The sequence below is a fragment of the Saccopteryx leptura genome, chromosome 1 (genome assembly GCF_036850995.1).
Source record: "Saccopteryx leptura isolate mSacLep1 chromosome 1, mSacLep1_pri_phased_curated, whole genome shotgun sequence".
Lineage (NCBI taxonomy): Eukaryota > Metazoa > Chordata > Mammalia > Chiroptera > Emballonuridae > Saccopteryx > Saccopteryx leptura.
The window spans coordinates 150,606,699-150,617,854 of record NC_089503.1 but is presented as its reverse complement, the minus strand read 5'-3'; the positions used below and the strand labels follow the sequence as shown (position 1 = coordinate 150,617,854).

Genomic DNA, 11,156 nt, shown 5'->3' with positions numbered 1-11,156 from the left:
TTAGAGCAATGAACATCTCTGTCTGAAACTTCATTTAAGTTCTTTTTTGTTTTTTCATTTAAGTTCTTACAACTTGGATATCTCTCATTCTTTCACCATTTATAATGTGAGTACACACACAGATATTCAAGGTGGTTAAGTCCAGAAATGAATGCTTTATTGCACATGTAACTCCTAAAAAACTGCTAAAAGCATACATCTGTTATACTTGTTTGCACTTAGGTGTGAAAACCCTTACCTTGAGAACACTTGTGGTAAGCAAGTTAAAAACTTGCAAGAACAAAATTTGGTCTTCAGAATCTTCCTCCTTCACCAGCACAGAGTGTCTCCTCCGGGCTTCTTAAATCAAAGCCATTAAAATGGTTACGTTTTCTTCCTTTTCTCTGCTTTTCCTACTATCTGGGGCTTGTATAACTCCAAAGTGTAAGTATCTACCCCATGTGAGCATTAAACGAATTTCTAGTGATTGATTGCATGATTACTTGACAAACGACGATGATTTTTCACAACCTTGTCTATGCCTCGAAACTATAAAGTGTTCTATACAACTGTTCATAAGTACAATTATAACTGTTTGGTGATTGTCGGGTTTTGTTTTGTTTTGTTTTGTTTTGTTTTTAACCTTTGAAAATGATATAGTGCCTGTCCAAAGAAGAATTACCTGAAATGGTTTTCTTATATTTTCTTTGTGTGTTAAAGCGTTATTGTTTTCTTCTGTAGGTATCAGCATGGAGGTTATAGGAGGGAGAGTGGTGTCCCCTCACTCCAGGCCGTTTATGGCTTCCCTCCAGTACAGAGGCAATCACATTTGCGGAGGGGTCCTGATCCACCCGCAGTGGGTGCTGACTGCAGCCCACTGCCACCACCGGTGAGTCCCTACCCTGTCGCTTCCATGGTTTTCTCAAGTTCGCGAGCACAGCTCGCCTGGCTCAGGAGAGCCTCTGACCTGCCTTTGGCTGCCATGGGGACTTTATATTTCTCACGTACATCCACGTTTCCTGTCCTGGGTTTTTCTTGTCGAGGAGAACTGGTCTACCTTTCCCATCAAGCCACTGGGCAAATTGCACCCTGTGTGGGGTGCAGAGAAGGCAACCACAGAAACAGTGGGAACAGCAGTGTCCTGGCCTGGCTGGGTGGTTCAGCTCCCCAGCGGATCAGATGACCTGCATTTGCATCTCCACTTCCCCGTTTCATAAAAATAGAAGTACCTGCTTCATGGGGTTCTGAGGACTAAAAAATAGCTATATAATTATTTGAGTATGCTTAGCGCATAGTAAGTACAAGTAAGTGGCAGTTTATTATTATTATTATTACTATTATTATTATTAGGAAGATGAGGAGGAGGAGGAAGAGGATCTGGCTTTGTTATGGATTTTTAGACCCCTTACATTAACTCCTATGCCCCCCACCCTCACCCCCAGAGGTGAGGCCCACAGATGGTTATAGATGCTTTGGAGAGAGAGAGAGAGAGAGAGAGAGAGAGAGTTCTTTCCCTGGGACACTCAAAATAAAAGCTTTTCTGAAGGTATTCGCTAACTTCTCAAAGTCTGTTTCAGCCTGCAATTTCCTTACTCCAGCTTAAAAAAAGTCCAAAACCTTTCTTGGGGCTCTGCAGCCATCACAAAAGGAAAAGCAGTAGAAAGCACATTGGGTGTTGTTTCGTTTGTTTGTTTGTGTGAAGGATTTGTTTGGTTGGTTTTTTGTTTGTTTGTATGTTTTCTTCTTATGTTTCTGCCTGAATAAGCTAAGAAGAGATGGGCCTTCTTTCCTCGAAAGATTCCAGTGTTCACTTAAGGATCTCTTGGCCATAACGCTTTGCTCTGTAGGCATCTGCTCTATAGAAAGGGACAATTCAGTTGACTTGTTTCTCCTCGTTTTGGAATCTTTGTTTGATCGCCCCATTGATGAGACTGTTTGAATACAAATTAGAAATTTTGAAGCCTGGGAATAGTGAGAACTTCTATTTTATTTCTAACTAGCCAGTCACTAATTTCCAACTTAATGTGGCAACTTTATTTAAATGAGCTTCCTGCTGTCCTAGAAAACACCCTGTGTCCCCATCACTTCTGCCCTTTCAGGGCACTTGGCCCCTGGGGACCAGCTAGGCAGAAGGGTGGCTCTCAATAAATGTTCATCCTATTCAAAACACGCACAAACTCTGTTATGCTTTTGTGCACAGACATAGAGTCTAATCTCTCCAGACAAAGAGTTTGACTTCTTATAGATGTTTAATTAATGCTGAATAGAAAGAAGGAAATAAATTGGAGGATTTTTTTTTTTAGCTAAGCTTGAAATGCAGTAAGTAAAGTCTTTTACAAACCATAAAGTGCTATCCAAAGATCAACGGTATTATTAAGTTGAATTTTCAATTTTATCAAGTGGACTTGGCTCAGTAGAGGTGAATTGCCAAATTGACAAATTAGTGGAAATAGGTCTTGGAGTTTAGAAAAAAGAGAGAGAGAGAAAGAAAAGAGGGAGGGAGGGAGAGGGGAGGGGAGGGGAGGGGAGGGGAGGGGAGGGGAGGGGAGGGGAGGGGAGGGGAGAGGAGAGGAGAGGAGAGGAGAGGAGAGGAGAGGAGAGGAGAGGAGAGGAGAGGAGAGGAGAGGAGAGGAGAGGAGAGGAGAAAGAGAGAGAAAGAAAAAGAAAAAGAAAAAGAAAAAGAAAAAGAAAAAGAAAAAAAGAGAGTTGCTAAATACCATTCTGAACGGCTGGAGTTTGAAAACTCCAGACTATGTGGGTCAGGTTTCCTCTACAGGACATTTGGGTGTCAAGTCATTAAGTGGCTTGGTTCTTGGAAAAATATTAAGCTTTATGAAATCCCAAATATTTATGAAATAGTTTGATGGTGGCTTCCCGCAAATGTGCTCCCAGTATCCTGTGGGAGCAGCTTGCTAACCCCATCCCCTCCAGCAAACAGTGGGGGAGACCAGAGCTCAGTGCCCCCTGCTCACTACTTAGTGTCTTGGCTCCTTTATTAGTTGCTGTGCCAATTATAAAAGAAAACTTGCAAAAAAAAAAACCCAAAAAACTTCTCATATAATCTTATTTTCAACTTTTAACTTATCAGAAGGAAAGTTCTCACCAGCTCTTGTCTGCTGTCTTCCCAAGTCTACTCCGGTGCCTTCCCTCACTAAGCATTTCCCCCTCCCTTCCCCCAGCCAGCCAGTGATCAGAGGAGAGTCCCCACCGCCCCTGCCTCCCGGCCTCACTCCATCAGAATTACGCAGGCTCCAGAGCAGAACGACTAAAAAACTTAGATCTGGATTCAAACCAACTGAGCTGTTGTCCCACTGGCAGCTGCATCCTAATCTCTGTGGGGCTTTCTCAAGTTTGTTAATTCACTGGAGCCTCGATCTTCTCATCTGCAAATTGGGAATAATCATAATAACTCCCTCACAAAGGCTGTGGTGAGGTTTAATGAGAGAAAATATGGAGAAGGCTCCACACGAAATCCAGCACATCACAACAACTTAATGGGTGTTGTCTAGTGTTATCTGGTACCCATGCCCCCCACGGTAATCACGGAGGGGCAGACCTGCTGACCTAATTGTGTTGATGGGGTAGAACTGTGACCACCCCTCTCGGGCAGCCAAGTCATTCCCTCCTCTCACGCAAAAGAGACCTCAAGAATAGGGACCCAGAGATGTAGATCCAAGCCTGCTCAGTGCCCAGGCAGACTGGCCAAGTGGGCACAAGACGGCTGGGCACAGGGCTTCCAGATGTGTCGTAGAAAAAGCACTAGACACAGTCTCAAAAACTGGGTTTGGGTCCTTATTCCCCTACTGAATGTGTGGCACTTTGGGCCAAATAACCCTTCCACAAGTAGTAAGGCATATCTAGCCCACTGACTATGAGAACACTGAGCAGGGTCCCCGTGAGGCTCAGAAGAGACAGTGTCTGTGGTTGTCTTCAGCAAGCAGAAAGATGAACTGGAAACAGTACATTGCCCAGCTCTGTACACAGGTAAGTCCGAGGGGACTCAGAAAGCTGCATTTTAAACAGACACCCCCAGATGGTTCAGAAGCTGTGGTCCAAAGCCCACCCATGGAGAACACTATGCTATACAATTATACAAGTGAACAACACCAGTGTTGTAATGCTCCTCTGTGTAGTTCAGACCTGGCTTAGCTAAGGAGGTGGGATCCCAGAACGCAGGTACTGGCATGGATGGCGTGAGCAGAGAAATTGACCTTGGTGGGACCGGTTGAAGTTGAAGTGTATACAGAAGTGGGAAGTTCAGAGAGCACAGGTGGTCTGCTTGGGTTGTTTTTAGTAGTAACTTGTCCCAGCGGAGACAAAAATTACCAAAACATTTCAAAGGCATTAACTAATCAAGGAAATTGGTAAACAATGAAGGCAGATGAGAAATTTTCTCAGCTCCCTTCCCCAGGTCAGAGTTCACCTTCCACAGCCCCGCAGCACCCCCTTGTCTTAGCCATTCACGCATGTGCCCATCTTTCCCCTTAGAACGTGGTCCTGGGGTTTCCATCATCCTTCCCCTCCAGGGCGTTGAGTGGAGGGAGTATGTTGAATTTGAGTTTGAGTCAATCCTAGGAAATCCAATCCATCCACATCCTTGGAGAAATTTTATTCCCAGCTGTATTTTGCAATAAGCGAGCTTTTCAACAAATAGAGCTGGAATTCCCAAAATAAATGCTTTTGGTTGAAACCAAAAAGTGGTGATTCCTGGCAGCCACAGAGCTGCCACATGCCAACTCGCCCTGTGGTCATACCCTCGGTCCTCAGACCCAGGTGGCCTGCCCCTCCCTTTCTGTGTGTCTGTGCTCTTTTTAATTTGTATTCATCTTTATTAATCCATATGCATGGGTATGGGGTTTTTTTGTAATCAGCCTTGACCCCTCTTTGAGGTACCAATGAAATATTGATATGTAAGTAAACAAATAGACCTCCCTTGTTCTAAAAAAGGACTCGAAGTGGCTCCCAAGTGTTGTCAGGTTTTCCAAAATATCATTTCTATTTTCCTAATTAGACGTGAGTGTAATGTTCTTCAACGCACAGTAACCTGATCCATTGTGGCACTATTGGAACGCTGGTACTAGAACTCTCTATGACCAGGGATGATTAAAAAAAAAAAAAGAAACACACAAAAAAAAGCTGTTGTTTCTTCATTGGACTCACCAGTTTATAGCCTCTAAATCTGCACAATGGAATTATCCATCACTATGTACCCTCAAGTGTCCTCATTTCAAATTAGTGGCACTTTTTCACCCTAACAACAGTTTTTCTTTCTTCTCCCAATCATCTTTCTGATTGAGGGCACAGAACACAGGAGCATGTCTGACAGACATGAATGGATTGTCCTTCTCCTTACTGCCTGGAGGGATATCTCAACATACCAGGTTAGCAAGTGTCAAGCTGAGTCTTTTCACCTGTTCATTATGAACCCATTGAACACTGGGAAGATGGACAGTGGTGATGGGTGAACAATGTCCATGTATTTCATGCCACAGACTGTATATCTGAAATGATTAAAATTGTGACTTTTATGTTATGCATATTTTATCTCACTTAATAAAAAAAAAACTTGATGATAGATATCAAGTTCAACCTACAAACTCAAGAAATATCATTTCTTGCCTGACCTGTGGTGGTGCAGTGGGTAAAAGCATCGACCTAGAACACTGAGGTTGCCGGTTCGAAACCCCAGGCTTGCCTGGTCAAGGCATATATGGGAGTTGATGCTTCCTGCTCCTCCTTCTGTTCTTTCTATTTCTTTCTTCTCTCTGTCTCTTTCTCTCTCTGTGTCTCCTCTCTCTAAAAAATGAATAAATAAAAAATGTAAAAAATAAATAAATTGTAAAAAAAAAACAAAAAAAAATATTGTTTCCTTTTTTATAACATAAATTAACACAGGTTTGTTGTAAACTTGATGTTAGTCAATTAGTATTTCACTCCTTTTTTTCCCACAGTAGGAAGCCAGTTCTGATACTCGTTCGCAATGCTGGGGAGCTGGAGTGAGGGGGGCTTGAGGTGTCATCCATTGGCCCTTGATGACATTCATTCACACTTGCATTCACTGAGAACTCTGTCACCACCGAATCCTAGACAGATGGTCCTTGAAGATGGTCCTTGTCCCTGTGTGTCTACAACTTCCCTACCATTTTTTCCCCTCACTGGGGGGTTTTGGCATCACTTTGTTGCTTCCTATTCTCCTTGCTTCTTCTAGGTTTACCAGAGGCCGGTTTTACAAAGTGGTTTTAGGAGCACACTCTCTCTCAAAAAAGGAGGCCTCCAAACAAATATTTGAGATTATAAAGTTCAAACCATTCTCAGGATTCACATCAGATCCCAAGTCAAATGATATTATGCTGGTCCAGGTATGTAGCACGGCCTTCCTCCGATTCTTCCAACATTTTTACACTACCCAACTCAGTTGTTAAATCATCTGTATGGAAGGATTTTGTTAGCACTCTCCTCACATTGGAGGGGAATGTGATATAGCCGGTAAGAGCCCGCTTTACTTGGAAGAAACAAGAATTTATCACAAACGCATCAGGGCCGTCTTTACACAACAACTCTGATGCTCACATCATGTGGGGGGGTGGGGAGATATGACGTGGGAGGGGAACAGCCTGACAGGCCCAAGGGTCCACACAGAAAGCTTCCTTCCCAAATGCTTTTACCGTTAGCAAGTGAGAAATCCAAGTTGTTCATTCAACAGAGCCAACCAAGTGACTTCAGGGACACAGGAGTGAGTTACAGCTTTAGTCTAGACCATCCTCAAGGGTCCTATCCAGCAGGAAGCAGCCCAGCCCTCAGTCATGACCTATGGATGTGATTCCACCGAAAACCATCCAGTCCAGAGCAAAGGCCACTGTATTTGAGTCTGGGCCAGATTCCTGCTCAGCGTCAGCCCCCGCCCCCCAGCACCGCTGAGCTCTCGGGGGCTGGAGCGTCTGCTCTGAAAAGTGGCCACCACAAACGCAGCTGCAGCCTACCACCAAAGCAGAGTCAAGAAGAGGGGCCACCCCAAGAATGGGGACCACACATAGACCACTCAGGCTAATAGCAGAAGACAAGACGGCTGGGGGATGAGTGGTCATTTACTCTCTTTTTTAATCTGTCAGCTTCACACGGCTGCAGAACTCAACGAGTACATCCAGCTGCTCCCACCGAGCACCAGAAATGACATCCGAGCCGGGACAAAATGCCAGGTCACTGGCTGGGGCGCCACGAACCCAGAACTGCTAAACCCCTCCGACACCCTGCGAGAAGTCACTGTCACTGTCATAAGTCGCCAAGTTTGCAATAGCAAAATTTATTACAACCACAACCCCATCATAACTAAAAGCATGGTGTGCGCGGGAGATGCCCAAGGCCAGAAGGATTCCTGCCAGGTGAGAGCCTGCCATGTGAGGACGCGTCTCAGAGCACCGTTCTCCAGGCAGGGAGGGCTTCCCTTGCTTACCGGCACTGAGGACGAGGGGCACAGGGAACACATGACCAACTGCCACTCCTTGGGCTCCGCCCCACTCCACACAGCCCCTCTGTGTCCTCACCTTCTACTGTGAGTGAACTGTGAGGGCCTCCCCAGCACAAAACACATGCTCATTAGATCTGTGTTCATCAGGGTCACAGACGATCTCTGATGAGCTTACAGGCTTCTTCCCAAAGGTGGAAAGCCTGCAAACTCTGAGGTCGCTAGTGGTGACTGGAAGATAACTCCCCCTCCCCCAAAAAAGCCACCTTCTAGCCTGACCAGGCAGTGGCGCAGTGGATACAGCGTCAGACTGGGATGCGAAGAACCCAGGTTCAAGACCCCAAGGTTACCGGCTTGAGCATGAGCTCATCTGGTTTGATCAAGGCTCACCAGCTTGAGCCCATGGTCGCTGGCTGGAGCAAAGGGTCACTCGCTCTGCTGTAGCCCCCCAGTCGAGGCACATATGAGAAAGCAATCAATGAACAACTAAGGTGCCGCAACAAAGAATTGATACTTCTCATCTCTCTCCCTTCCTCTCTGTCTGTCCCTATCTGTCCCTTTCTCTGACTTTCTCTGTCTCTGTCACAATAAAAAAGAGCCACCTTTTACATTAATAAGGAGGTCTTTTAAGACTCAGTGCAAAAAGCTCAAATATATAACATGTGCTTCTTAAATCACATTGACTGACTGACTGCCCGCCCAATTGACTAATTTAAGGAATGACATTCATACTTTCCAAAGCCTTGTTTCCTGAGGTAGTAAAAAAAAAAAAAGAAATAGGTGTTTATGGTGACAGGTGACAAATAAGTAGCACAGATGGATTGCCAATTTTTTAAAAAATTAGACTACAATATTCACATCACACTATATGTGTGATTATGGGGAGGAGGGTGTGATGATTTCCAAGGTCACATGTGTGTGCAGTGCCCCCAGACCTTCATTCTTGTAACTCTTAACTGTATTTTCATGGTGACCTGAGTTCCAGGTACTGTGTGGCAGGGGAGGGGCAGCAGAGGCAAAGGTCCATTGTCACCCTGCTGCTTTTCTTGACCGATTCAAGTTCCATGGTCTGTTGCCAGGGTAAGTCCCCAAGACTCAGCTTATTGAGCAAGTATTTACTAAGTGTTGTGCACATGCAGAGCACCAAGTCCAACCCTGCGAGGATGAAAACTTGGGAAAAACACAATACAGAGACAATAAGACGATAGAATCCCTGCCACAGAGACATTCGCAACAACATCCTCCTGTGCAACATGACTTCAGATCCTGGAACACCAAAATGAAATTCACACTTTGAAATATTCCTTTTATTTCAGTGAATTATTTCAAACTTTATGTCTACCCATTGCCTTGATGAAGCTAGTTCAGTCATCACTGATTACAAAGGATGTATAGATTCATAGTCACAGATAGAGATAGGGACATGGACAGACAGATGGACGACAGAACCATGGTCCTGGACAGAGACACAGTCACCCTCCACCAAGTCAGGGGCTATACCAGACACTCCTTAGGCCACAAAGGAACAAAGGTCTGACTGAATAATCTCTTGGGTCATCAAAAGTTGATGGCAGGAAAAATTCAAGAGCTTCTTACTAAGTATCTTTCCCTTTTCTTTCCAGGGTGATTCAGGGGGCCCGCTGGTCTGCAAAGGGGCCTTCTATGGCCTGGTCTCTGGAGGCCATAAATGTGGGGAGGCCAAGAAACCTGGAATTTACATCGTCTTCATCCAGAAATTCCAGGCTTGGATCAAAAAAAACCTTCCCCTACCTCCTGCACACTAAGGCTACAAATGCTTTTCTTAGCTCTGCCAGTTTTTCTTTTTTCATTTTGTTTTTGTTTTATTTGTTTGTTTGTTTTTAGTTCTTCTCATAATATGTTCTACAGGCCAACTTTATCTTCAGATGTCGTTGGGTGTAGTGAAAGTAGGACATAGTGAAGGTCTGCTCCTGCTCCCAAGGACCAAGCTTGTTGTGGAGTTACGTTCTTTCCAAACTGTCTCACAGATGTATGTCCACTGTGATGATTTCACTCTAAATAAAATTTAAAAGACTCTCTGTTTGTCTTTTATGAAAATAAATGCAACAAAGGACATATCCCCTCACTTCACCCACAATCCCCAAAAGGGAAGAAGGAGATTAAAGCAGACAGTGACAGTGCCACCATCAACCAGGCATACATTGTGATTCCTGCTGCGCCATCCTAAACTGTACATTCAAAATAAGAGATAGTACATTCAAATGCCCCAGTGCAATTTAAGAAAGAATGACCAAAGTTTCTACAAATATTTAGGATAGTGCTCATTGCGTACTTAGTCATATGTTGTTCCAAACAAGATTTAAAACAACATACAAAAATGCCTGCAGGCCAACCCAAGAAGTCCTAGAAATAATACAACTGAAAATTGGAGGCAGACAACACCAAACCTAGACTCAACCATCCATACAAACAACACATCCAAACACACAGACATAATGAGAAGACAGAGAAGTGCAATCCAAATGAAACCACAAGAGAAATCTCCAGAAAAAGAACTGAGTGATATAGAAATAACCAAACTGCCAGATGCAGAGTTTAGAATAATGATTGTTAGGATGCTTAGGGATCTTAGAACAACAATGGATGGTCATTACGAACACCTCAATAAAGAGATAGCAAGTATAAAAAAGGATATTGAAATATTAAAAAAGAATCAATCAGAGGTGAAAAATACAATATCAGAAATGAAGACCACAATGGAAAAAATTAAAAGCAGGATAGATGAAGCTGAAGATCAAATCAGCGAGTTAGAGGACACAATAAATAAAGGCACAGAAGCAGAGCAGAAAAAAGAAAAGAGACTCAAAAAGTCTGAGGAAACTCTAAGAGAGCTCTGTGACAACATGAAGAGAAATAACATCCGCATCATAGGGGTTCCTGAAGAAGAAGAGAAAGAACAAGGGATAGAAACTTTATTTAATTAAATCATAGCTGAAAACTTCCCTAAATTGATTCAAGGAAGAGTCTCACAAGTTCAAGAAGCACAGAGAACTCCATTAAAGAGAAAGCCAAAGAGACCTACACCAAGACACATCATAATTAAAATACCAAAGCTAAATGATAAAGAGAAAATATTAAAAGCTGCTAGAGAAAAGAAGGCTATCACCTGCAAAGGAGCCCCCATAAGGATGACATCCAACTTCTCAACAGAAACACTTGAGGCCAGAAGGGAACAGCAAGAAATAGTCAAAGTAATGCAGAACAAGAGCCTACAACCAAGACTCTTTTATCCAGCAAGGCTATCATTTAAAATTGAAGCAGAAATAAAAAGCTTCCCAGACAAAAAGAAACTCAAAAAATTCATTACAACCAAACCAGTGCTGCAGGAAACATTATGTGGCCTGTTGTAAACAGATCAAAGTGGGAAAAGAATATAGCAAAAGAGAAATACAGCTTTAAAGAATAAAATGACAATAAACAACTACATATCAATAATAACCTTAAATGTAAATGGATTAAATGATCCAAACAAAAGACATAGGGTAGCAGCTTGGATAAGAAAACAGGACCTGTACATATGCTGTCTACAAGAGACACACCTTAAAACAAAAGATGCACATAGACTGAAGGTAAAAGAATGGAAAAAAATATTTCATGCAAATGGAAATGAAAAAAAAGCTGGGGTAGCAATACTTATATCAGACAAAATGGACTTTAAAACAAAGAATATAGTAAG

At 43.3% G+C, this 11,156-nt stretch overlaps 1 protein-coding gene across 1 annotated transcript; it reads left to right on the top strand.

Annotated features, from left to right (window-relative positions):
- Window positions 1-312: 312 nt before the first annotated feature.
- On the top strand, window positions 313-9,379 carry GZMK (granzyme K). The gene is made up of 5 exons (XM_066360842.1): window positions 313-423; window positions 721-868; window positions 6,188-6,338; window positions 7,089-7,358; window positions 9,064-9,379. The coding sequence occupies exons 1-5, from the start codon at window positions 360-362 to the stop codon at window positions 9,223-9,225; spliced, it is 795 nt and encodes a 264-aa protein (XP_066216939.1). The 5' UTR covers window positions 313-359; the 3' UTR covers window positions 9,226-9,379.
- The last annotated feature ends 1,777 nt before the right edge of the window (window positions 9,380-11,156 follow it).